This window comes from Rhamphochromis sp. 'chilingali' (assembly GCF_963969265.1).
Source record: "Rhamphochromis sp. 'chilingali' genome assembly, chromosome: 2".
Taxonomy (NCBI): domain Eukaryota; kingdom Metazoa; phylum Chordata; class Actinopteri; order Cichliformes; family Cichlidae; genus Rhamphochromis; species Rhamphochromis sp. 'chilingali'.
The window spans coordinates 56,916,809-56,944,194 of NC_137930.1; the positions used below are offsets into that span (position 1 = coordinate 56,916,809).

The following is a 27,386-nucleotide window of genomic DNA, read 5'->3' on the forward strand; positions in this document are numbered from 1 at the left end:
CCTTGGAGGACTCCACACAAGTGCATTTGTGTTGGTTGCATACCACTTTGCGTAGACTCTGCGTAGGCAAATACCTACCCAAATGCAGTCCCATAAAACAAACATTAGACAGCAGGGAAAATCTCCTCAGAACCCTGAATTGGATAGGGGGAAGAAATGGATGGAACACTGTTAGGGCAATTAACTACAGAAAAAACTTTTTTTTTTTTATCAGTCAGGTAATTACATTAACACCACAGACACAATCAAAAGGTTTGGTTTAGTGGCTTCAAATGAGCTCAGGTGACATGTAGCTAGAGACAACATGTCACCTGCTAGTCAAAGCAGCCTCTAAAAATGTACACCTTAGCCCAGTTTAAACAGGTGAATTATATAAACATTCAACTCTCACTATAGTGATGAAAGGGTAAATTAGCTACTGTACAAACTACAAGAGTTGTTTTAACCAGGTTGTAATAATAAAGTTTTCTACTGGAAAGATGGGTCTTCTTACTTGGTGATTGACTTGGTTTTGGGGCCAGACTCAAGTGGCCATTTCAGAAAGTGCAGTTTTTGGCACCTCTGTATTTTCTTTGTTTTTCACACCTGCAGGCTGACAGGACTAGACCTGCAGGCCTACACAATGCTATACTAGGAAGTCTAGCATTGTGTAAAGGTAATATAATGCACCCCTCCAGCTAATAATGCATTAAATTATATGCTTGTCATTCCTAGTCTAGGTATAGATATATCAGAGAACTAGATAAGCAACTATTATCCAAGATTAGCCACAAGCTGAAGTGAGCGCTTCACTGCTTATAAGTTGAATTCAGTTTTATTTACTGAAGGGAGAATGTCTTTTTCTTTTTCAGAAACACATTCCTCATTTTCATATTGGCTAAATCCCTTATTTAAAATTGTAAAGTACTGCTAACGGCACAGAACTGTAGAAAGCTTTTTTTTCTCACCAGCCTGTCATGCGCTTCAGTATTATTCTTATAACAGGAAGTACACCTTGTTCCCTCATTTCACCCATGCAAATATTTACTGTAACTGCTGGGGTATCAACAGTGGGTGGGGCATCGAAAGCTGGGGACTCCTTCCTTCCTTATTGTGTTTCAGACCAAATAGATTGCGAACCATGTGAAGTTTCCTGCACACACGCATTCACGCAGTGCGCTTACAAGAATGGACAATCTTCCTGGTGTACTTTAAACACCACATGACACAGATAAAGCAGACTGCCTCCAACCTTCTGCATTTTACTGTTCTGCAAAAACCCTGCCAATATCTCTTTATCCCACTCTTAAGCTAAGTTTGCCAAACAACATCAGCAGAGATCACAGGCGTGGCCTTTCCTGCTCATACTGAATCGTGCTGAGTGAGACAGGAAGGAAGAGGAAGAACGCAGGCATTAAAATTCTTGATGAGGAGCATGGTGTTCTCCCTGCTCATGCTGTACACCTCCCGTCTCCGAGCAGGTTGGAGCTACCAGCACACCACGCTACGCAAGCAGACAAGCTGGCACCCCTGGCACCACCGCACAGTGATGGGCCATCACAGCCGGCATGTTGCTTTTTTTTTTCAAAGCCTGTTTGTCTGGCAACATGAAGGCCTTCTGCATAGTTCAACATCATGTGTTTATATTAAACTCTCTCCCTTTTTTTCTTCTTTGGATTGTTTTAAGCATTGAATAAAGGCAGGGAACTACTGTCAAGGAAAATGGAGCTGCATCTTTCCACACTGTTGCAAAAGTCCTGCTAATGCAAGAGTTGAAGACGCAATGGAAACTAGTAACTGAGTTAATTCACACATATCTCTGTGTTACAAGAACATCTCAGGTGACGGCTTGGGTAACGTGTTTGCTCTCAAGATGAAACGTTGTCTACTTCTTAGTGTGTTATTTTGCTAAAGACGCAGGGCAAAGTACAGACAGCTAAATGAGTAGCAGGAGCACATATCTGCTGCTGTTACCCTGCAGACAGGATGTGGGGGTGGAGGAGTTGGTTTCACTTTGCCTGATTTATCATTTTAGTCGCACCTTTTCTTTGGATTATCTGCTCTAGAGCATCAGGTTTCCAGATGAAATCCTGCTTGCTGAGCAAACTTTGCTTTCGTGCGCGAGTTATTTTCACCGCGGTTGCTCAGTGAAAGTGCAGGACAGTGTGTGAGAGAGAAGGAACACAAGGATGAGGGGGCGGTTTTGGTGGTGCTACCCAGCGCTGATTGGCGCTTAGAAACACTCAAAGTCTACGGCGTGGGAGGCACTGCAGGCTGGAAAAGGGTCTATGCTCCACTGAGGTGTGTGGGCATCACTGACTTTGAGAATCTATAAAATTACTCCACAGAAAAAAAAGAGGAAGAGCAGCAGCAACAGCAGCAGCAGGCCTAATCACATAGTAGCCATGTGTGTGTGTGTGTGTCTTCCTACATGCCAAACCCCAGAAGGCAGCCTGAAGGGCCATGTGATGCCACCCACTCTCAAGTGCAGTGCATGGCAGGGCTGGCGCTAGTTCTTGCGGAGAGCGGGTGGGATGAGCTCAGATATTGGAGGCTGGCACTGGCTGAGAACAAGGCTTAGCTTTGGGGAGGGGGTGGTGCTGTGTGGGGCATACAACTCACTGCAGCAGAGACATCAAAGGCAGCAGCCCCTCTTTGAAACAGACCTGAAAATACTGCGAGGTGCTTCCAAACTTGAAGAGAAGTGTGCAGAGAGGATTTAAACACTCAAATTGCACGCCCATGGATATGCATATTTGTCCCACATTTTCATTTCACCATCATAATGAGACAACTGCTTACCCAACAAAAATCAATATTTATGGACTATTGTGTTCCTTTAAAGTCTGTAATGGGCTCTAATTATGCTGAGGAAAGAAACAGATGCGTCGGGGTGTTTTTTTAGCATGAATCGCAGTTAGAAATGAGCTGAGTGAATTTGACAACATGGAGGCTGTGCAGTTTCGAGAGAAAAAGCAGGCCTGCCAAAATCCTGCTGTATGCCTGATAGAGCTCTTTGTCACTTTTGAAAACCAACAGGGGGGGTCTCTCCAAGGACATTCTGAGAAGATATTATCCAAGAAAGAAGACAATGCCCTCTGTCTTATTCAGTACTTGTTCATAATTCAAGAGCTTGGGGTATAACTGCTGTGATGACAGAGGCCCCTGTGTGTCATTGTGTGACTAACACTGGGCATCACGTGGAGATGTAATTCATCTTAAAGACCTGAAAAAGTCATTTCATATTCATATTCATTTCACATTATTAGCAGCCACAGTCCAAAACCACAGAGCAAAAGCTGGAGAGGTAAATCCATCCCACTTCATCATCGACTCAGTCACGAGACTATACACTCAGAAGTATGCAGTTCATCCCACACATTAGAGGACTGCTGCCCACCCTCACCACCAACTCCAGCCTGCTGCTACTGTACAGACTGCACATTTTAAAAGCCTGGTTTTTGCCTCATTATAGGAAAACAAGGCATTTGTTTCTCTGCTGTCTCGCGGTTGCATTATGGTTTAATTTTAAAGACTAAGAGTAAAGCTCTAAGGTCATACATGTCGCTTGAGGTTTTTCTGACACAAGCGGTGGGCAGCAGTGGAAGAAACTGAACTCAAACACTGGCTCTCTGTGTGAAAGGAGCTCTTGTTAATTGGTAACAGCTTGTTAATGCACTGGAATGAAACCTTTCTTACTTCACTATTCTCACAAGCACCTCCTGCTCCGTGCATTTAAAGATTAAATTGAGCCGTAATTAACTTCATCCCTACATTGCTGTGATGACAAGTAAATCTCTTTGAATATCCTTTGAGTCATTTTGTGTGTGTGGTGTTTGATGTTGCTAATCTTGATATATGACTTATGGCTCACGTGCAGAAAGCCCTCATTGGATTTAATCACTGAAGGCGGGGGGCACTTCTCAAGAATGCGCTTGGAGATTTGTTTGCTGTTTTGTGCCATCCTCTTCAGTTGCTGGGTGTCAATCCTCTTGCCAGTGCAGGCGTGTCTCCGAGGGGGGATTACAGCTCCGAGCCTCAAATGCTGACCTATTTTAGAGTTCACTCAAGAATCCCAACTCCATAACCCTGATTTCGGTGGGAATTTTCCCCTCGTTGTGTTTGGATTGACTCATTCAAAAAACGCTGACTCATGATTCACGACCAGTTTATGGAAAAAAAAAAGATGCCTTTGTTTAAAAATAGGCGAGACTGCTGAGTTGTGTTGTGGAAAATGTCAGCTATGACCGATGAGTCTGACCCACATTATCAACCAACAGTAAGGATATTTCAGTGCAAATGTTATGAGAATTCTTTTAAAATGTTTTTGCCAGTGTTTATTTGTCATCATAAAGTTCATAAAGTTAAAGGGCACATTCTCATGTCAGGTAAAGACTTTATTGGTGAAGTGGATGTTGACAAATTTGAATTTTAGTGCAGATAAGGCAACTAGCATACTTATTTAATAGGTCAGTGCCCTACATTTATAAACTATGAGTAGCTTATTAAAGATAAACCTGATGAAATTCCTTTGGTTCTCATCTTGAGCTACAATATATTTAATAATAATATTTTACTCTTGTTCTTGTAGAAATCAAGTCTCCCCACTTGCCAAGGTGAAATCTTCAGATACAAATTCTGCGCAGTTACTTTAAAGTATTATTTAAATAAAACCCACATATAATATCACTGGTCAGCTCTGACAAAAGTGAACTGAACTGTTCAGTGTAGGATACTTTGTGTTCTATATCTCCCTCTCTCATCAGTTAATCTGTAATTGAGAAACTGTTTAACTCACCTTTATTTGGAAAACTGATATATCGTATCTTCAGTCGGTCAAGTGCAATTCTTATGTGAAAAAAAGCTTTTGAAAGACTAAGTGCATCCTTGCTCCTTCCATAGGAATTCAGAGGGTAAGTCATGTGCTGCTAAACAAATGTATTTGATTAACTAAACATCAGTAAGTGTGAGCACCTCTATAAGCGCTAAAGGTTTGGCAGTTTGTTGGTCGGGAGCATTTAGGTGCGAGTTAACGCAATGGAGAGGAGGAAAGAACAACGATCTCAAAGAAGCATTCGTTTCTGCCCATCGCTCTGGGAAAGGTTATGAGAGCAAAGTAGCTGAAGTCCATCATTTTTCACTGAGAAAGAGTATTCACAAGTAGAAAACATTCGAGACAGTTGCATGGCGTCCTGGGAGTGGATGTCCCGAGAAATTCAGAGAGCGCAATGCTCAGAGAAACAACAAAAAACACCTCTGACTCTACAGGCCTTCATTAGTACGTTAAACAGTATAATCAGAAAAAGACTGAACATGTATGACTTGTATGGAGTAGTTGCTAAAGAGCTTTAAAAATACCTTCTGGAAAGTTACGCTTTAGAGAGGAGACCAAAGCAGAGATGTTTGGCAAAGACAGCGTATTGGCACAAAAACCTCACATCATCTATCAAGCACAGTGGAGGATGGATGATGGTTTGAACTCGTTTTTGCAGTCACAGGACTCGGGCAGTCGCTAAGTTGACCACAAATTCCTCTATGTACCAAAGTATTCAAGAGTTTAATGTAAGGCCTTCTGTCTGACAGCCAAAGCGTGGCTACAACTGGATTGTGCAACAGGATGTTGCATGCCCCAGCATAATACTTGCAAGATCCCAAAGCACAGCAGTAAATCTGCAACAGGATGGCTGAAGAAAAAAACTTAACCTGACAAATGCAAACCTCGAAGCAACCTTGAAATGAAGATTTGGAAAAGAATTCTTCTACAGTGATGTGACAGACTGATAAAATCCCACAGAAATTATTGCTGCTAAAAGTGAATCATAGGTTTTCTTAGGACTGTAGCCCTAATATGCTCATCTACAGTTTAGGGATGTTCGGTAATTCTAAGCAGTGATTATGGCAGGATAAATCTGGAACAGTTTAAATGATAAAAAGGGAACCAAACCAAACATCCCCTGCTTTTATGCCTCTAGAAAGAGGACCAAAAGGTAAAAAAAAAAAAAAAAAAAAAAAAAAAAGCAAGCAGAAACTGCATGTAGAGCAGATTATCACACATGACTCCAAACTCTGAGAACGCAGCAGTGAATAAAATATTCTTAAGTCTCAAAATGTAATTTATCCGTCCAGATTTCTCCCGATCACTTTTTGGAGCTAAACAAAAATAACACAGACACACCACATTTGTAACAATAAACTATTCTTTTTCTCATATTTACATTCGTACCTAATGTGCAAATCAATAATTTAAAGTAGTGTAAAACTCTTAAAGAAATACAAAATCATATCTTACAGTCCTAAACATGGTGGAGAGTCCATGAACTAGTCGTCACATAGAAACAAAGAGGAGCAACACTGCAGTGTGTACAGGAGAGAGACAGAAGCAAACTGAGAGAGCAGTGGACATCCTTGGCCAGGACACACTAAGTTAAGGACAGCATGGTACATTATCCAAGCATCACCAGAACAAACAGCAACACAAACACTGCGTCTTTACAGTAGTCATGTCAAATGAGCAGAAAGCACTTGGAGGCCTGGGGTTTCTTTTTTTGTTGGGTTTTTTTTGGAAAAGCCCCTCTGATTGGTTAAAGCACTGATGATCACAAAGGCTTGTGGTGCTCATAGCAGCAGGTGCTTCTTTTTAACGGCCTCTAGATATGGAAGAAGAACAATCTCACACTGGACCGGTGACACATCTATACTGCATGTCACCACATAGTGCTAGTAGCATGATTGCACATTGTGTTGTGTTGTGTGTGTGTGTCGGGGGCAACGGACATGTAAAAACACTTCAGACAAACACACATCGACCTGCTCTCACTACCCGCAGTTCTTCTCATCTAACACATTTACCAAGTAGCGCAGTCAACAGCAACTCAGAGAAACACACCATAAGCACTGCATATTTGAGAAGCAAATCATCCTATGCACATTGTTCAGTGTTTGGCACAAAAAATAAACATTTTGAAAATCTGAACTGTACTTTTTTTTTCTTTTAAGAAGCCAGTTTGGCAGTGCTTGTGGACTTTTAGGAGGTTGACTACGGGCAAAAATGTGAAACAATGTCTTACACAATAGTTTGAGTCCAATTCCGAAACGGCAAACCTTTGCAACTTGGCTAGAACAAAGGTACACTTCACATATGAGAGTTTTACATTTCATCCTAATCCGACATTACAATCTCTAATGCTTACACATTTCAATTCCTGTAGTTCAAATTGGTTTACAAAAGCACACTGACGATCTTTTACAATGTACAAGACACAGTTAACCTACAGTAACTATATTATTGGTGCATAGACAAAATTGAGAGAGGGTGTAGCAAAAGAATCACCAATTTATTGCTTGAAATTCTAATATTATTCCCTCATTAGATTTATATTGATTGCAAAACAACTACAAATTTTTTTTTCCACAGAGATTTTGAAGAACCGAGCAGAGGTATTGCATTCAAACTGATTAAAAGAGATAAAATGTTCCTTCCTGACGAGATGCAAATGTTCTGCACTTTGAAAAATAAAGAAATTTCCTTTCCACATACAGAAAGTTACATCACAAAGATGACTTTTACTCTAAAACAAGTAAAAGACTAAATTGAATGAGACAGAAGTCAAACAAAACTACGATATCTGGCCAAAGCTGCTCACTGTTTCAAGTTCTGCTTCCCCCATCATAAAGTAATAACCTTTACTAACAAGGGAAGGGCAACGGGAATACACAAGCATTCTTCAACAAAACAGGATAATGTTTGCCATCATGTTATTCTAAATGCAGAGTGCAGATGGTGTTGTTCCCTCAGGTCTCCTGCAGACTTTTTGACAAGCTGGAGTAGCGGTGATGGCTATACAGGCCTCTGCATTTTGCTCTCCCTCTCCCTGCGTTTCACCTCCTCTCTGTAGCAGTAGGAGCAGTAGTTGTCTGTCTCTGGCCTACCGTAGAAGGAGCAGTTCTCCCTCTTGCAGCGGCGCTGCTGAAAGCAGTACAAAGGGCTTCCAGAGCTCCGCCCTTTGGTTTTATCTTGGTTGAGCCAGGTGTGAGATGAGTTGTCCTCATCGGCAAACTCAAGGCAGTCCTGAATGTCTCCCGCATCGAATCCATTGGTGTAGGTGTGGGACTTGTGTTCGCCAGGCATATTGTAGGACAGCGAATCTATGGTGTTAACAGTGCGGACCCCTGACAGGCGAGCAGGGCTGTAACTCTGGGATGAAAGTGTGCGGTTCTGCTGGGGGTAGGTGGCGCATGTCTTTAGAGTGCCCACCACAGGCTTGTAGGGGTCATCTTGGAAGATGGAGGATTGCATGTTGACATCTTGTAAGTGGATCACGCTGTGCCTCTGGATGGGCGGTGTATGGCTGTAGTGGGCAGACACAGGAACAGGCCCAGGTCTCTTAGCACCAATACTGGGGGAGGAGTAAGGCGCAGGGGTTGGGGCCGGGTGCGAGACATGGTGCAAGGCTGGAGGTGGGGTGAGAGGAGGGGCCGGGACAGAGGCAAGAGGCGCCGCGGGAGTGGGACTGTTCCTGCCCTGCATCTTGAGACCCAGCGGGGGCTGGGAGTTGTTATAGGGGTGTGTGTGGTGAGGCAGGATGGGAGAGCAGCTCTCCGGAGGTGAGCTGTCTGATCTCTCCCTCTGGAAGACACTCTCATGCTCAGGCTTCTTGACAGCTACCTCATTGGTGACAGCGGGCTTCTTTTCGACCTCCTTCCTTTTCTGGTCCTGCTCCTGGCTGAAGCGCTCCTGGGCGTTTGTCAAGTAGTAGCTGATCATCTCTTCGTGGAACTGGTGTCGATGGCTGGTGAGCAGGAGTCCTGCAAAAATGAACTTACGCTCCCCCTGCATGGCAGCCCGTAGGATGTTGAGGCTGAGCTTGACATCGGTGCTGTATTTCCAGTTTTCCAGGGTCTTGTCCCCTGAGCCTTTACCTGCACTGTCCTGTCTCTCAGTGGGCGAGGAGCTGGAGGGTCTGTCTCTGTCCGTGGGGGAAGGACTAGTGGCCTTCTCAGAAGAAGTGGAGCTTGCAGACTGGCCCGAGTCCTCCTTGCTTCCCTTGGTTGACTTAGCCTCCTTTTTCTTTGCCTTTTCCCCTCCGTTCTCCCCACTGCGACCTGAGCCAGAGTTAGATTTGTTCATTTTGCCATGAACAAGGCCACCCAGACCACCCATGTTCTTCTTCAGCTTGATTCCAAGGGTTTTGCTGAAGCTACCTAGTTTGTTGGCTACAGAGTCGGCCCGGCTCTTGTCTTTGTCTTTTCGCTGCTTGTCTTTATCCTTCTCCTTGCTTGGCTTGCCAGTGTTGACGTTAGAGTTGCTGCCGACAGACTCGCGGTCAGAGTCCATGGACTCGGCCAGAGACTGGACATCCTCACCTGCGGAGGCTGTGGGAGACTCTGGCTGAGCAAGGGGAGCCTGCACAAAGACACGCAAACACACACGACTGAACAGTTGTTCAAAATTCGCTTGTGGATTAGCACCATGAAAATTTAAGGGGAAAGCTTGCCGCAAAACTTTACCTACATATTTTCAGTGAATCCATCTGAATTATTGTGGGGTTGACCAGTTTTTGCCTAACAGAACGACACCTACACTGCACTCGCCTTGTGGTGCTCAAAACATGCAAAAAAATATCAGCGTCGCTTGACCGACCTTGTAGCTCATAGTGAGCACCTTCATGTAGTAACTACCTTTTCTTCTACCAGACTAGACCTGCTCTATCTGGGTCATGTTTTCTGATAAGAAACACTGCTGCTGAATTTTTTCACTTCTATTTTACCATGACCATTTGCACCATGAAGCAAGCGCCTTCTACTTCCATTCTATTAAACAGAAGAAAGACTTATCTACAGCTGATTTTCCAAAAATTAAGCAAATCATGGAATGATAAACAGCACTACAGACCAAATATGCATTTTTAATTTTGAGGTAAACTTTCCTTTTCATGTATTCCCAATGAATTCCAAACAAAAAAGAAGAAGAAATCAAGTATAATTGCCTGTTTTCTATTTTTTTATAGCCAGTAAACACATAAATGTCTAAGATTATTGCTTTCTGAGAGTAAATAAAGCCGACTGATTGGACTCTGGGGCTTCGAGAACATCTGGAATGGAAGAGTCCCTGCATAGCGCTAAATTAACCATGACAAACAAGGCACACTTGTGTGAAGAAGAAAAAAAGGTTACCCTTGTTTCAGATGGAATTCGGATCCATGTTACATTCATGTAGTTGTGCAGCAGGTTTAGTTTGGCCTCCAGAGACAAGATGAGACTGGAGAAGGGGGGAAAAAAACACATGAATTAACAACAAGCAGTGGTTACAACACGTGTGTGACATTTGTGACATATGTTCACCAAAATTTTGTGGCACATGTGGGTGTGCTATAGCATTTGTAGAAAATACTGACAAACTCTTTGAGCCATCTTGCACGAACGTGTTTCATTGTTCAAATGCAGAAGTGGAACCACGGCGCAAATAACGCCCACAACGTATTGAGGGCAATATAAAGTCTTTTCTGCTTTGTTCACACTACAGCTTGTTGGGAGGATAAAATGACACCCTGACTGACAGGAATGTGAAACAGAAACTTCTTGCATAAACTCTTTCTTCAGCTCAGGCTTTCGCTGTTTCAGTGAGGCTCTACCTATGGGAACCTCACAATTTGCTCTTCCAGTGCTCTCATTCTTTTAAAGCGACTTGATCCTGAAGTAAATAATCTGAATTAAATCCTCCACATAGCACCTTGTAGGTGAACAGGCAGGACTCTCCTGACCTGCAGGTTTTACCCTCTCACGCCTTGTGACGCCGTGCGCCTTGTCGATAAGGATCGCCGAGTGATATACTGTACAGGACTTACTTGGCTAGCTTGGCATTATCATTGTCGTCCCTCCCCCACTCCCAATCCCTGCCGGGGTCCACGGCAAAATGGAGTGCCAGCAGCTTGTGCTCCGAGTCGGTCAGAGGGATAACAGCTGGAAGACATGAGATTATCAGAACATTAGCTTGGTCCAGCTTTACCACTGGAGACAAAATAGCATGCTACCACTTCTCTCAAGGCCATCGCACTGTCACAGCGAAAGCAAGCGGCACCGTAATGACACACTAGAATAATACCACGTTAATGATCCCAGATGCCTGTCAGTGTGGGGTAAAGTATACTGGAGGTGTATTCACGCCGTCATTTATTTTTCAGGCAGAGAAGTGACCATGACCTGTGACTGTCATTCAACATGACTCATTCAAACACAGAAGGGCCTCAGTCAAACTTGATTGTTTATGATGTAATGCAGACTGGCGTGTTTAGTCTAGTCTAAACAGACTTTTATCTTTTCCACGAAGAAAATGAAAGGAAAGCATTTCTTTATTATAACTTGGGTTGAAACTGGTCTGGAGCCCCAAAGTGTTTTTATCATATAATACAACTGAAAGTTCTAAAAACAGTGACCAAATAGACATTATGGTGAGACTGTTTTATCAATTACTGCTTCCAACATCACGACTGAACGTGCAATCCCAGCTTACACGCTGAAATACAGATGTGCTTACGTGTCTGCAACACTGAACAAACTCTGGTCAGACTGCTCTTACTAGTTTTGTTCAATGCTCTCCCATTCTTTCACTTACATTTACGTGGCATAGTGTTAACATTACCAAAATGAATAACAGCCCAAAACGACTAAAATAGGACCAACCACTCTGGAAAAGAATCTCAGAAACCCATATTGCATTCATAATAGAACAAAGAAAACATATCAAATGTTTAAACTGACAAAATGCACTATTTTAAAAACTTTTTAAATTTGATGGCAGCAACACATCTCAAAATAGCAGGAACAGGGACAATGCAAGGGTGGAAAGCCAAGTGGTACTAAGAAGAAACAGCTGGAGGAACTTTTTGCACATAATTAGGTTAATTAGCAACAGGTCAGCAGCATGATTTAGTATAAAAAGAGCATCTTAAACAGCCAGAGTTTCTCAGAAGTAAAGATGAGCAGAGCTTCACAAGCTGGGGGAAAAAAGAGGTGTCGACAAATTGTGGAATAATTTTAGAATAATGTTCCTCAATGTGAAATTGTAAAGACTACAAATATCTCATTATCCACACTACACGATATATTAAAAAGAATCATCACTGGGTGCCTGTGATCTTTGGACTCTCAGTTACCACTGCATTAAAAACAGACATGGAAATCACTATATGGGTTCAGGAACACTTCCAGAAATCCTTGTCTCCACAAATGGAGGTTAAAGCTCTATCACGCAAACAAGAAGCCTGGGCTGAAACTCATTTAAAATGGACTGAGGCAAAGTGGAAGACTGTTCTGTGGTCAGACGGGTTTCGAAATGTGAAATTCTGGTTTTTTTGGAAAACACACAAGATCCTCTGGACTAAAGCGAACCCTCAGGTTTGATTGTATAAGGTTGCATTAGTGTCTATGGAGCTGCCAGCTTGCACATGTAAGGCACCATCAGTGCTGAAAGGTATTTACAGCTTTTAGAACATACGCACTCCAATCCAGATGACATCAATTTCAGCGAAGGCCTTTAAAAATGCCTACTGCATCTGTTACAGCAGCATGAATCCCAGCGCTGAACTGGCCAGCCAGCAGTCCAGACCATTCACCAACTGAAAACACATCTGACGCATCATGAAACAAAAATATGACAAAGATGACCCAGGAGTATTGAGAATCCTGTATCATACAGCATTCCTCTCCCAGAAGTCCAGCAACTGGTCCCCTCAGTTGCCAGACCGGATGTTAAACAGTGGTAAACATGGCTGATTTTTGGAAGCGTGTCGCTGCCATCAAATTCAAAACGAGCTAAATTTTGTCTTAAAACAGTACAGTTTAAACACTTGGCCTGTTTTCTATGTTCTATTTCTAGTTTTTGAGATTTTCAAATCATTACATTCTGGTTTTATCTGCGCACAATCCAAACAATTTCAGAGCTTGAGCGTTCTACATTTGACTGAAGCTGCATAAGCTAAATTTGGTTCAGTAATAGACTGCAATCAGACACAGCAGCAGAGGATAAGAGCCGGAGTGCTGAAATAATTCCATTCATGCTTATCTGATATGATCAACTACTTAGAAGCAGGAAGAGGTTTTCAACAGTAATCACTGGACACAGAACATAAAACAGACACCTACCCGGCCTCCTCTTGTGGGAAATGTGCTTACAGTGTGTACACAGTGCAGGCATGTACAGTACTTGTTTTGGTCTGAGTGTGTGGGTGCCTTTTAAAACAACCGTACATAAGGAGGACTAACTAGACCTCGCTGGCCCACATGACAGCTCTCCTCAGGCTACCTAGTGTGGGGGTTGTTGTCCACATGACAGCAGAGAGAGGCAGGCTGTTCGGGCTGGGGACATTCCAGCCTTCACTGTCAGACCCAGATGGAAGACGCAGTCTCCTCCCTGCTTCATCAATTCTTCCACTGCCAATAGGCTGCTCTGCTCTCCAGGCTTCACGGAGACACAGATACCAGCAGCAACTGCCCCTCCTGCGTCCCTGCACGTCAAATCCTCACTCTGTGCCCTCTTGCGTGTCTTTTTTTAAGTTCATATGCATAATGAAATGCACGCAATTAATCGTGCCAGGTGTCAAAATACTGGTGGGACATGCATCCTCGTGACGCTTGAAGCTCTTGAGACACAATTAGTCCAGCTACACCCACGCCAGCGTTAACCTGATCACTCATATATATCTGGCACCATTAGTCACAAATAAATGCCTGCTGGGTAAATATATTAATAAGAGCACTGATGACAGACATTTGTCCTTAGAGGTCACCGCTGCCTTTGACTGCTTGCAAATCACAACATATTAAACACAAACTTAAAATAAAGAAATAAATGCATGACCTATGCCTGCAGCCACACCGTCAGGCGGTAATGAGCACTGGCATGGCAGCGCTGTAAGCTGAGAGGAAAGGTGGTTTTCTTTATAGATGTTTTTTCCTAGAATGTCTTGCCCAGAAAAATTCTGTCATAATCGCAAACACACACACACAGCCAGCCAGAGGACAGTGAACCAGCTCCCACTCAGTTCCCACTCGGGTCATACAGCAGGCAGCAGAGGTCTGCGAGGTGCCGTCCGGGCTCCCACGATGCAGCTGTCCGTCTTTCTCGCCATTCCAAAGAGCTGTGTGTGCTGTTGTTCCCATTTGGGCCTGGTCCAAATTTAGAGATTCAACATTGCCAGTTGAGCTCTGGGGGACTAAAGTGTGCTGTAATGTATTTACTCTCCCTGTTGGCAGCTTTGTTTTGTTGTCCTTGAATGACCAATTTCCATACTTTATGGATGGATGACATCACAGCGCTGCATGGTATGCAAGCTGTGCACTCAGCAGCATCGCTGATAGCCTGCCTCACTTTGCTAAGTTTGCAGTTTGATTCGGGGAAATACGAACATACAAAACTTGGGTGTGACATGTAAGGAAACAGCAGTTAAATGAAAATCACTTGATTGGTCATAAACATATTTGTCCTTCTTTTTTGTTAGTCAAACAAAACAGCAGAATAAGATGTCAATGTGGCTTCTCCAACTTCTCTTTTTCCCCTCACTTAGACAAAGTCACCTTTTACAAGGTTTGATTGGCAGCAGAATCACGGAGTCAATGTTTCCCTCTGTATTGAGATTCAAGAACAATTTGTACTGTCTGGAAAATGCACAAATTTGAAATTCCTGAGTTTGCACAGCTGCAGATTTAAAGGGCTCAATTCACCAGGGTAAACAGCAGCCATGCATGTAAACAAGTCTGAGCCTTTTCCCCAGAAAATCATGGTGGATAATAGAAGTGAATCACATCTGAAGCAACACAGAAAACTAGAATAAATACAATTTTAATGGCCATTCCCATATTGTTATACTTGATACTGCAGGCACAATGTCAAAAACCCATGTTCACATTTTGCTTTCAGGGAGCCAGAGCTTCTTGTGTTTTTTAAAAGTGGTCTTGAGCAATAGTTGTCCAGGCTTTCTGAAGGTCCTTCCATTTTTTGTTAGACACTAGCTGTTTGTTTACTCTTTTTTTTAAATCAAATCCTTATAACTGACCATTTTCAGAGGAATGTTTTTTTCCTTTGTTATGCCACTTAACACTGACCTGTGAATCACTCAAGCATAAAAAAAGGCATCAAACAAGGGATGAACCAGTTTTGTGTCTACACATAACAGACAACTTAGCAAAGAACCTGTTTTAAATTGTATTTTTAGGCACTTTGTTGCTAGCAGCCTGTAATTTGTTCCCATTTCTTACCAAATACCAAAGATAACACCATAAATAGCAATTTTGCACCAACAAAGTACAAAAGAGCTATTAGGTGAAAACTTGATGTGTTTTGGCATAGTATGCAATCTGTCCTTAAAAAACTCTCAGAAACTGGATGAGTGGAGGACAAAAAGAAGAAGTAACATGAGGACGACTGTGGTTCAGGGGGTTGGGAAGCGTATCTGTAACCAGAAGGTCGCCGGTTCGATCCCCGGGCTCTCTGTCCTGGTCGTTGTGTCCTTGGGCAAGACACTTTACCCTACCGCCTACTGGTGTTGGCCAGAGGGGCCGATGGTGCAATATGGCAGCCTTGCTTCTGTCAGTCTGCCCCAGGACAGCTGTGGCTACAACCATAGCTTGCCTCCACCAGTGTGTGAATGCGAGAGTGAATGAATAGTGGTATTGTAAAGCGCTTTGGGTGCCTTGAAAAGCGCTATATAAATCCAATCCATTATTATTAAAAAAAAAATCCAGTGAACGGTTTCTGAAAAGTCAAATCCTTAAGAGACAGGAAACAAATCCAGGCAACAGGTCTTACAGTGTGACGAATGTAAAAATCTGCACAGAGGAGGTCAGGTGGAGGTTCTGTCATGGTTTGGAGCCAGTGGTGTTGGTGGTGTTACTGCCAGTTACTGCCAGTGCAGTAAAAGAAGCATAGAGAAGCACACAGTGGAAATGAATGTGTCATGGACTGACTTCACCAGAGCCCCGGCTTCAACATTATTGAAGCAATGTAGGATCATCTAGACAGAAGAAAAAGCAGGAAACATCCAAAGACCAGCTTTGAATGAACTATTCCTGAAGACTACTTGAAGAAATCACAAGAAAGCTTGCCTAAGAGAGTTCAGGCTGTGCTGAAGAATAAAGGTGGTCACACCTTTATAGCTATACTGTTTTCCGTGTATGGTTTCACATATTTCAATACGTCACTGCACCTACGTATTCCCCATTTTCTTTGCAAATATAAAGAAATGAGGGGTGCCTCAAGACTTTTTCACAGTACTGTATACTGTCCTTTTTTCAATAGATGTGGATCTGGAGAGAAGCTGTGTAGTTAAATGACACTGTTTTGTAGGTGGTCTTTGCATAAAAGTTGTCCATTTACTTTTCATTCAAGAGAGTGTTAGAAGTGTGATGATGTGATGCCAAAGAAAACCTGGAAGTGTTTTGGTTTTAGGAGCAGAGCTTGAAATAGCTCCAGAGTTTTCCAGAGGGTCAGTTCCTCTCATAGATTTTTTAGCCACAGAAGCACAAACAAAATCATGAAAGACAGCAAGTGGCATCTACTGAGGAGCTAGTCATTATTACACAGCTGGTGACCATAGAAATGTGCACAGGTCTCTAGGTTCACCTGACTTCCTCACCCAAGCAAACCACTTGACTCCTGAGGGGAAAAAAAGGGGAAAAAAACCCTTAACAAAACTGCAATAACCTCTGGCTTCAGTCACTCCTCACGTGTTGTTTTTTCATCCGCCTTCAGTGCAACCCCAGAAGTCATGCAGGCATGCTATAAAAGGAGCAGAAGCATGATCTGTCAGGGTGATTTAGAGTCAGGTTACTAGGAAGGACTCCACTATAATCTTCCACACAGAGGGCGGAATAAAGAGCCACTATTCTAACCCAGTCCCTGACACCTGAACACACACAAGGCCAAGAGACCCTCGGATGCTCTTCACTGTGGAAGAGGGAAATTGAGAGTAAGCATCCACCTGAGACGTCCACACAGTGGCCTTACTGTCAGAAGAGCGGGTTGGTTTGCTGGGGCCCCAAGCATCCCGGGACCCTGCCCATATGTGGTGATGTGGTGAGGTCTTCGGGGCTGGCTGGGTCTGGCTCTGCCCTAGTTGGCAGTGGAAGATTAGGTCTGTCAGTCAGACTGACCGCCTGTCTGTCTGGCAGCCGTACAGAGATATGAACCAGCACGGCCGCACAGTACTGCATTGAGAAATTTACAAATTCTATTAAAATGCAGACGCACGTTATAAAAATGTGTGCATAAAAGAGAAATATGCATAACACATTTGCAGATGCTGACACTCATATTGAAAGCAGTCCAGAATTGTATAAGAGCCATGCAGTACGGGTTATCACATGGCATACTGGAGAAAGACTGCAGATGAAACACTTTCTGATCCTATCGCAGTACACTCTGTACCAGAAGGAAAAAGTACAGCCACGCAGTGGTGTTGTGATCAGGCTGCTGTGTGTTTTTTGGGTATATGCACCATCTGGTGGACAAGAAGAGAATCCATCAGCCCGCTAAATCCCCAAACACTAGTGTAAGTATTCAGTAGTTCTCAGCTGTGTGGTAGACTGGCTTTGAGAATGACTGCAGGGCAGGAATGGCAGGTTAGTAATCATGTCTGTCTGCTAGCCTGCAGTGGTCATAGACGGACTTAATAACTAGGTTGGTGTTTGATGACCCAGATTAGGACCTTGAATATTCAAAAAAGCGAGAGAGAGAGAGAGAGAGAGAGAGAGAGAGAGAGAGAGAGAGAGAGAGAGACAGAGAGAGACAGAGAGAGAGAAAAGAGGAAGAATGAAACTGCTTGTTCGCTTGCGAGTGAGAAAAAGAGACAGAGACGGAGTCAGCCAGCTGCCCCCGCAAATGACACGTGAGTTCCACCCACTGAGTCAGATACAGAAGAGTGCCGTGACTACTAAGACTGGTTGTCAGGGAGATCCACTCTGTTTATCAATTAAAAACGTCCGTGTGAGAAATGCTCTGACCTCAAGAGCGAGCAACGCACCCAGAGTGGGAACGCTGGCATCTGAGTGAACAAAACAAGCCTTGCTCAACACAAGGGACAATCCACACTTCCTTACCACAACATAACACAATCAATATGCTCTGCACAGCATCGTGTCACAAATTCCTGTGAAAGAGGCACACATATAAACACACACCCCTACTCTGACAAATTAAACTCACAACAGTGACTGCAGGTGAGCTTTGAATTATTCGGTCAGCTCCTAATAAGAAGAAGAAGCGTGCTGTCCACTTTCCTGCATGTTGGCCACTTTCTGGTTCCTGCTGCCAACTGGCCTGTTTAAATAATGGATCACGAGTAATTAGACTGCTGTCTCATACATTATTCACCTCTAGCAGGACAGGCAGACCACTCGCCTTCCCTCTCGCAGTCCTCCACCCACCAAGTTAAAAGCAATGGCTGTCAAACTACTGCAGATGTTGTCAGAAAAAAAACCTTGAATTTTCATGAACAGGAGGTCAAGAAAAGGTTTTGCATTAAAGATTCCCACCTGAGGATGCCGTCGGCTCTTTCTGTCAGGGTATAGAAGCGATTTTTGGTTTTTTGCTGGACATCTTACCTTGCTCGCGCTGCTGGTCTCTCTGCTCCATGGACACCAGTGCGGAGAAGTGCGCCTGATCGTAGGCCAGGACCAGTGGGGAGCAGTGACAGCGGCTCGGGGGCACCTCGAGGGGCAGATAGAGCCCTCCAAACGGGATGGGAGCAAACGCTGGAATTCAGATAGAGAACCATATTTAGTTTCACTCTATCGCTTGAACTGCTGTACCAGAGAGGAGCGAGTCGACATGCGTTCAAGTCTACCTTCTCCTCCCGAGTCTCTGAGCATTGTATCAGCCACCACTACAATTGGCCTGCGTAGCACGTGGGCCAGCACAAACACATGGAACTCCTCCAGACTCTCATAGACCGGATCCTCTGAGTTATCCACCCTGAAGGGAAAAAACCCCAAAAACATTACATTACACACTGCAACACTGTAGCAATTTCCTGCTTCTGTATTGAGGCCAGCCAAAATAGCAAATGTCCATGCCAATCATATGCCTAATCTGATCCTCTTGAATCCATTTCCCATTTGGTTCGCTTTAACAGACAGGACAACGATGCCCATCCTGTCATACATGTGTTTCAGTAAAAGAGAGCAGGAGAGGAAAACGAGAAAAGGGAAGGGAGAGCCATAGCTCTCAGGCATGCAGCCACCAGGGAACCAGAGGATGTACAACAATTAAGTTGTCAGCCACACAAACAGCCACGCTGCCAAATTCACTCTAATAAAGAGCCTCTTAATATGCGATCCCACTCATCCTATTTAGGGCCTCATCTCACACTAGGACCATCAAACATCCCTAACCTGATTACCGTATCACAGTCAACCTCAATGAGAGGTTAAAAACACCAGATTAAATGAGGAAATGATTTCCTTTAACAGAAATTTTTCAGCACTGGACGGCATTGCACCAACATGAGGAATAACACAGAAAAACTGTGCTGTTTTCAGATGTCGCACTCACAAAGAAACAGTTTGCAAGGAGGTTTTTTTTGTTGTTGTTGTTGGTTTTTTTTACATTTCACTTTCAACTGAAACAAAAGTTAGTGATGACGAGCACAGATAACCACAGCCCCCTTAAATGGCACTGTATGTATTTCAGCAGACACCGTGATGAGCCTGTCTGTCCGTCAGAGCGGTTTTCACTTCACTATAGCGAGCACCTACATGAGAAAGTATGTATGTTTATTTCAGTGAATATGGAAACAGAGACAAACCACAAGTTTCTCTGCGTAGGAGGAGGAAACCAGAGTACGTTTCAAATCTGCCTCTGTAGCCTGAGATAAACCCTGCGTTACCCTTATTTATGCAGCTTTCTGCAGCTAAAAGTAACCCACAGCTCAGGGGAGGTTCACAGCTCAGATGATTAATACTGACAACAGCCAGTAGATGGCACAGTTTCACGCGTTAGCTTCAGCAATGTTATTAAAGGGAGGCAGCGGTTCTGAAGAGAAACTGTCCAAGTGGAAACAATGAGTTTCCCTGACAAATTGATTTTACTGAGAAGGTCACTTTTGTTTTAGCTGTGGGCTTTGTGCAGCGCTTCACCACACAGGGTTAGGAAACAAAGGAGGGTTGTAATGTAGGATTAAAACGGCACTGCTCGCTGCTGCATTTCCGTTTCGTTCCGTTCATTTTATGCAGTGATTCAGGAGCAACTTTTGCTGAATTTTGGTCAGTGGTAATGTGTCTGGGAAATTGAATGTGCTTGTGGGCTCGACTGTAAGCCCGTACCCTCCACTGGTGTTCCCGTTTTTGCTGAGGTGACTTCGAGGCTCGCTGGAGGCCAACTTTAGCAGTTCGTTCCACTCTTTCTCCCACTCCTCTTCGGTGTACACCAGCCCCGACTGCAGAAAAAAAAAAGAAAAGAAAAGGAAATTCTGATTAATATGCACAGTGTTCACCCAGACAGCCCATTTTTTGCCATTGCAGCTTGCATTTGTGGACATTTTGTCATTTTTCCACCGTTAATGAGTGTTTGGTAAAAGAGAAAGTCAGGAGATACGGGTAATTAGAGACAGGTGGCTGACATGAAACAATGCTCCGTGCCCAGACGCAAACCAGGACGCTGCGTTACATGAGATGCATCTTAGATCACTGGGCCACCAGGACGCCTTGGGCGTTTTTAAAACATGAGCATCTGGACTACTTCTTAGGGCTGAGCTATCTTTGGTGACACCGTTTTTCTAATAGATTTTAAAACTCTTTAATACATGAATATCAAGAAAATGGAGGAAATGTAGAGGATTTGACAGTATTAGCGGCACTGCTACTAATGCACGCTTGCGATCATGGAAAGATCATTTTTTATCAAAGCAAAAAAAACTAAAAGTGCAAAATCGGAGACTATTAACTGCGGCTCGTTTAATGCTTGCTTGCTCATATGGATTTATTAATATGTCATTAATGAAAGAGGATGCGGTGCATTTAGGAGTTTCAGTGTGTGAAGACTGACGCTCTCCCTACCTCCTTGTTCTGTTGCGTCTGCTGCCACCTCCATCTCCTCTTCAGAGCGTCTCTCTCCGCTCCGCTCTTCATCATGGTGTACAGGGACTTCCTCAGCATCAGGTCTCTGTCATGGAAGCCCCACATCCCTGATAAATGCACACACATGACATGTTGCTGAATGGTAGGACAGAGGAGATGAAACAATGTGGCCATTACACACAAAACAAGATTATGTTGATAAATCATTCAGAGGTGTCCATGGCTTTTTATTAAAAATGTCCTTCATCACTCCTCAAACAGCCTCAGTTGTCTGACAGACACAGTAGATTGCATTAACTCCGGTGTGCCTAACCCTGTGCTGCTAGCAGTCCTCACACTGAGGAGTCAACCACCTCTTTCAGCAGATACCTGAATATGGCGTTGTCTCTTAAACCCTACGGCTGAAAGTCTCCTGCAGTGTATAGGTCACTTTCCTCCTTCCCTTCCTTGCTTCCTTGGCTTTCTCCAGCTCCATCATTCGCAGACTATTCCTTATATTCAGCAGCTGCTCTGCAGCACTGACATGGTTTTTAGATAGACATGATACCAGCTCGCACAGCTGATGCTTAGAGAAGCGCTCCATTATTACCGGGTTTTTGATTCAAGCGTAAATTATGAATAGTGAATAACTCACCCAACGAGGCAGCATGCAGGAGGCAGTTCCCATCCCCTGTGGTGGCCAGAGGGAGCAGCTTCTTGCAGCTGGTGCACATTGTAGACCACCAGTTCAGACGACCTGCGCACAACAGCGAGAGCAACACGAGGATGTCAGAAAATACACTTATTAATTACATCACAGAGGCAAGAAAACACACAGTTTTTCCAACAAGCACAATTTGTTTCAAAACCAGCACGTCTCCCTAAAACAAGTTCCTCCTCAGCCCAACTTTTACAGTATGTACAGCTTTCCACTTCATCATAGCCGTGCTTGCATCCCTGAGGGAGAGACGACTGTTTCACAGCCCTGGGCACCACACAGTGCTTTACTGCAGCTAGCCGCACTGCTCTGAGCCGGGGGTGATCTGACTGCATCATTTATTTAACAACATTAAACACAGAAGAGCGTCTGAATGATTTACCCCTCAGTGTGGATGGGCTCAGAATGCAGATGTTTTCTCGATTTGCAGCTCCTGATTTTATTTCTCACAATAAATATTCGTTAATTGTCTAGAAAGTTGGACTAGCTTGACTTATCAGCGCTTTTTATGACGTTACATCAAAGAGTAATACATGTGCCCTGCACATGGAATATTACGGCTGAGAATCAACCACCCATGAAGAAAGGCTAATTCACAACTGGTTGTACTTTACTGTACCTTTTCCTAATTGCAGAGATATGCACTTTATAGTAGTGGCTAAGCTTTGGTACCCACAGTCTGCGATTTATAAAGTTTAGAGTAAATTTGCAGCAGTAAATCCATCACTTTTTCACAAGAGATCAGATAAATCTTGTGTTTATCTAAATATTTAACTATAAAGACACTGATTCTGTCCTATTTATGTGTTAACGGTTAATTGACCCAATATTTCTCTGGCTGAGTGTTCGCAGACCTTGAACAGAATCAAATTTAGGAGGTTTTACAGTCTCTGCAGTCCTGGTGTGGAAAAGTCTGCAGGAAGATTGGAAACTTCTCTAACTAGTTTCTCTCCGTAGTTCAAAGCGTCGGCTGGGATATGAATCCTTTGGGGTCCCGGATGCTTTGAATTAGCTGTTGTCATCTCCCTTCCAGATGATGCTGCTACTCTGATTTGCTCAGTCTCTCTGTCTTAATTTCAGTCTAGCCCTCTACATCTGTCTGCTTCACTGACTTTCAGAGCATTTTCTCACTGCTACTGCTTTGTTAGACGAACATTTTATTCTCACTAAACTGAGAATATGGGGAAAAGCACGTATCCCATATCAGTAGGAGCAGAAGGACTTTAAGTGAATGTATAACATCCTACAGTACTCACCAGCCTGCTCCAAAGCCATCATGGTTGACTGCTCTATCAGATCTCTTTCTATGAAGCTCCTAAAGTCTTCGCTGTAGACGCTGAGGTCCGGTAGCTGGAATGTGTAAATGGGCATCTCAAGAGGGAACTGCTCGCTGGTACACTCACTAGCCACCTGCAACCGTGCCAGGGAGACGATAGCAGAGCTGGCATGGGAGATTCCACGCGAGAGACGCTTCTCTGAAAATGAGAGACAAATGAAAAGTGAAGGGACGAGTGGAAAGCAAACTGAAAGATGAAAGAAAAAGATTTCTTTGGATCTTGGCGATGGTCGCGCTGAGGTGGCTACCTTGTGCATTGTCCTCCTGCTTCTGTGCACACGGTCTGTCGATCTTGCTGACATGGGTGGGTGTGTCACGCGTCTCTGGCTGTTTGTAATAGCGGCCCTCGTTAAAGACCTGCGGCAGGTTGGCAGTGTGGACCTGTCTGAGCTCCTCGTAGTCATTTAGAGCAGCACTGAGGTCCCAGTTTTTACCTGGAGGAGAAACACACAAATTTTTTATTTAAAAAAAAAAAAAAGGCTTTTCTGAAAGAAAAAAAAAGCCAACATTCACAACAAGACACTCTTAACTACAGCTTACAGTAAACAGGGTTATCTCATGGTAAAAACACTACCTATGCTACCTATTGTGGGAAGTAAAGGGGAACCCGGGGACAGAATGCAAAAAGCTTCTGAGTATGCTGCAGATAAGCCACATAAATCATTTAGCACAGATAAATTCCGACAAATTCCTATATCTTAAAATTTTTAAAGAATGAGCTTCAGTTATAACGATACAACATCCATATGGAGCAAAGTCACACAGTGCTTTTGCCCGAGGAAAACACGCTGCTTCACGTAAAATACAGACTTGGATATCGAGGTTATAAAGACAGTGAAGGGAAGCAGATCCATTAACATTATGACAGCAATATCCTGATGTGCAAGGAGGGACCCACAAAGAGACCCACACACATACTGGCAACACATGCAGAGACACAGTTGTCTCCTCTGGGTGCTGTCTCTCTAACAGAAATCCCCTCAAGGCTTTAAAGACACGAGTCAAGTCTCAGTCTTATTATACCACAGTGTGATATTTTTTAACAATGCCATAGGAACTCTCTGCAAACCAGTCATTTCAAAACCCACGGGTGTGTCTTCGTGTAATCGGAGCATGTTCGTGAGTCAGAGTCCATTAATGGAAAGCCTTTGTAAAAAGAGACCTGCAGGAAGTTGTCCTCTCTTGCTGACTTCCAGACACGATGATTGCGAAGCGTCTGGATATGAGAACCGACACCACTAATCGCTGTCTCTCACATCAATCAATGCAAAGCTTATTTCGCTCTATGGATCTCGGTATCTTGAGCTACACAAATACAGGAATACAACTTATGGTCCAGCTGCACAGCCACTCAGCACCTAATGCACTGTCTTTAAAAGCTTCCACATTAGCCTGCTATTAACTTTGGTTTGGAAAGCACTATTTCAACGCTTTCATTTATAATGCCTGTCGTCTGCAAAAAAAAACAAAACAAAAACCCACATAAATTCATGCAGTATGAACGTACATCACAATCTGAATACAATAAAGGCCCAAAACCAATTCAACAGTGTAGATTCAATACTTAAACAGGCCTCTAGGGGGAAGCACCACATGTGCTCTGTCATGTTTCTCTGTCTCTTCACACCAACTTGATTCAGACCGCAGGGTCACAGAGCAGCTGTTTGATTCAAGCCTCTAAAACTAAGACAACATCAGACCAAAGCACAATACTGAAACAGCTCATCCAGGCTCTTGTCTGCCTTGTCTGAGTGCACGGTCTTGTTTGGTGTCTGTGAGTGTCACGTGTAGTTCACCGAGGTTAAGTGCCAAAACAGAATCAGGAAAAAAACTGACAGTAGCAGAGAATCGGACGCTCAAAACTCTCACTCTTCATCCGAAGAGACGAAACTGGATGTACTATATACACCCAGACAAAAAAAAAAATTCCAGGACACATGCGTGCTGCCAGCACTCCACGAGGATTTCATCACCCTAATGGATGCCTGATTACTGTGGTGCACGCTTTTATTCCTGTAAAGCAGACAAGAATGCGTTTGCACTTATGGTTCAGCGTGCTTCACTTTATGCTAAATTAGATGAAATCACAGAATTTCCTGTGGACGAACGAAGAGTAGAAACGCACAACATATATATCTACTGAAGCTGATTCAACCAGCTATCAATCAGCTTTCTGAGGCCGTGTGCATTTTGCTGCCTTTTCTTTTTTTTTTTTTTTTGGAGCTGCACCCAAGCTATACAAGTGCCAGTAACACTGTGCTCCTCAATGAGTTCCAATGAATGGGCACAAAGCTTTCTCTGGGGAGCGCCCTCGTAAAACTGTCACACTGGCCTCTAAATCAGCAAGCTTGCTCTCCGACGCAGGCCCCTCTCCTCTCCGCCCGTCTTCTGTTTTCTTTATTTTCCGTTCCGCTTATTTCCTCTTCTCTGCTCATGGCATAACTGGGAGCAGCCGATCAAAACAATACATATAAATATTTAGATTTCGCAAGAAAAGAGCGCGTAGTCATCTCTTACCTTCCAGCAGGTCTCTTGCCAGACCTGGTTCTGCCCCGGTGGACCGAACAAAGTCTGACAGGACCGCGTCCATGTCCAGAGTCATGTGATCATGTGTGTGCGCTGCCCAAGGTGCAGCGGTGGCCTTGGTGGACGCCAGGCTTCACGTTCTCATCTGAGGTGGAATATGGAAAAAAAAAGGCAAAGAAAAACACAAGCAGGTTTTAAACACACTGTTCAACAGCATCGGCCACACCTTTAAAAACGGATTCCTCACTAACCCCTTTGAGAAGAAACTGCCCCGCTGCCTCGTTTTAATCCTAGCCAGCAGCTCAAGCCAGCTTGTACTGGTGTGCAATGCTTTATAGAGCATAGTTCATAGTAATGTGAAGAGCACTCAACTCCCAGCACTCCTCCCAGCCTCTTCTAACATTCACAACATAATAACCAGCATCACAGATGCAATATGAAAACCACAACCAGGACTCACCTGCTTATGCCCAAAGAATCTGGCCAACTGCCCATGAACATAACAACACTGAGCTTCTTCCAGCCACTGAGTGTCAACCTGTGGTCTTTGGGTATGATCCAGTATCTGAACACATCAATATACGGATATTATTGATGTAGACAGAGGAAGGATGCCTCTGACTATTAGTGTAGTTGTGTGATTCAGTGTGATGTTATTTAGTGTGATGGGATTTTTACATCATGGCTATAACACCCGAGCTCTAATCATCAACAAACATTGCCTTGTTAGGTCATAAATAACACAACTGCGCACGCGCACTCACTCCCTCGGTCTATGGAATGAATGAGTCCACGCATAGCTTTCATTCCCCTTCCTTCTGTGTGGGTGACGGGGAAGCTGAGCTCAGAGCATTGTCAGTGAAGAAACAAACACCTACAGGCTGGAGCTCTGACACCAGGCCTCTGTGTACTGAACAGAGGTTGGAGAACAGTTCAGATGTGAAACTTTGACCTTAAGAGGAGTGAGAGCATGTTGGAGCCATCCAGATACTCTGCCCACACATGAGAGAGGCAAGCAGGACAGAAGCGCTAGCTCCAAGTGCGCCACAGGGACTGGACTTTCCATCAGGGTTCGGATAAGCTTTGTGGGCCGGCAGACACTCCCGCTTCCGAGGTTACAGAAAACCAGTGAAATAATCAAAAAGCATAATGAGGGACAGCAGAATATCGTGGCATCTTTTGCTGAGCACTACAGAAATTTTTTTTATTTCAAAGTGTCCCCTCAGTCAGTATTATCAGCACATGGAAATTAAAGGCACGAGACATAAAAGAATATAACTTGAGTGCTTTTTGATTGTTGGCATTAGATTTAGAAGCATCATTCTTCAAGACCCAGCAACTTCAGTCTTTGTCATATGCATTATTAATGAGTTAAAGCTGCACTTAAGCTTTAGTTTAGCTGACCTACTTAGTGTGCATTGTGTTGAATGTAGATTATTGTACCGAGAGAAACAGGAAATGCAACATTTACAGTGTTCGACTGTGAATAATAAAGCTATGAGCCAACGTTTATAATTTTGGCTTTTTACATACTTGAAATTGGACATTTTCTTTTTATAACCAACAGGCAAACTTTTTATTTCAGCCATAAATACCACTTAGAGAAAATTCTAAACCCTTGAACGCAGTCTGTGAGATATTTATCTTCTTTGAGGACTTAAGAGGCACCAATTATGTGCGTAATTACACTATAAGGGCTCAATATGGATTAATAGGCTGCCTATCAGGGTATCAATAACGCTTTGCAAAGGAAAAATCTTTGACGAACGGTGGAGAAGGAAT

The 27,386-nt window shown here is 43.6% G+C and overlaps 1 protein-coding gene across 4 annotated transcripts in view; it reads right to left on the reverse strand.

Annotated features, from left to right (window-relative positions):
* Positions 1–6,158: 6,158 nt before the first annotated feature.
* Positions 6,159–27,386, reverse strand: part of otud7a (OTU deubiquitinase 7A) — a 45,923-nt gene continuing 24,695 nt past the window's right edge. For all 4 annotated transcript variants that reach the window (XM_080874396.1, XM_080874397.1, XM_080874398.1 and 1 more), the window contains exons 4-14: positions 25,596–25,749; positions 23,327–23,512; positions 22,999–23,217; positions 21,680–21,781; positions 21,025–21,152; positions 20,293–20,405; positions 18,816–18,943; positions 18,574–18,723; positions 10,824–10,938; positions 10,153–10,237; positions 6,159–9,382 (exon numbers count right to left, since the gene is read on the reverse strand). In XM_080874396.1, coding sequence (XP_080730522.1) covers positions 7,817–9,382; positions 10,153–10,237; positions 10,824–10,938; positions 18,574–18,723; positions 18,816–18,943; positions 20,293–20,405; positions 21,025–21,152; positions 21,680–21,781; positions 22,999–23,217; positions 23,327–23,512; positions 25,596–25,680 — 2,877 coding nt within the window. In that variant the 5' untranslated portion in view covers positions 25,681–25,749 and the 3' untranslated portion in view covers positions 6,159–7,816. The remainder of the gene's footprint in view (positions 9,383–10,152; positions 10,238–10,823; positions 10,939–18,573; positions 18,724–18,815; positions 18,944–20,292; positions 20,406–21,024; positions 21,153–21,679; positions 21,782–22,998; positions 23,218–23,326; positions 23,513–25,595; positions 25,750–27,386) is intronic.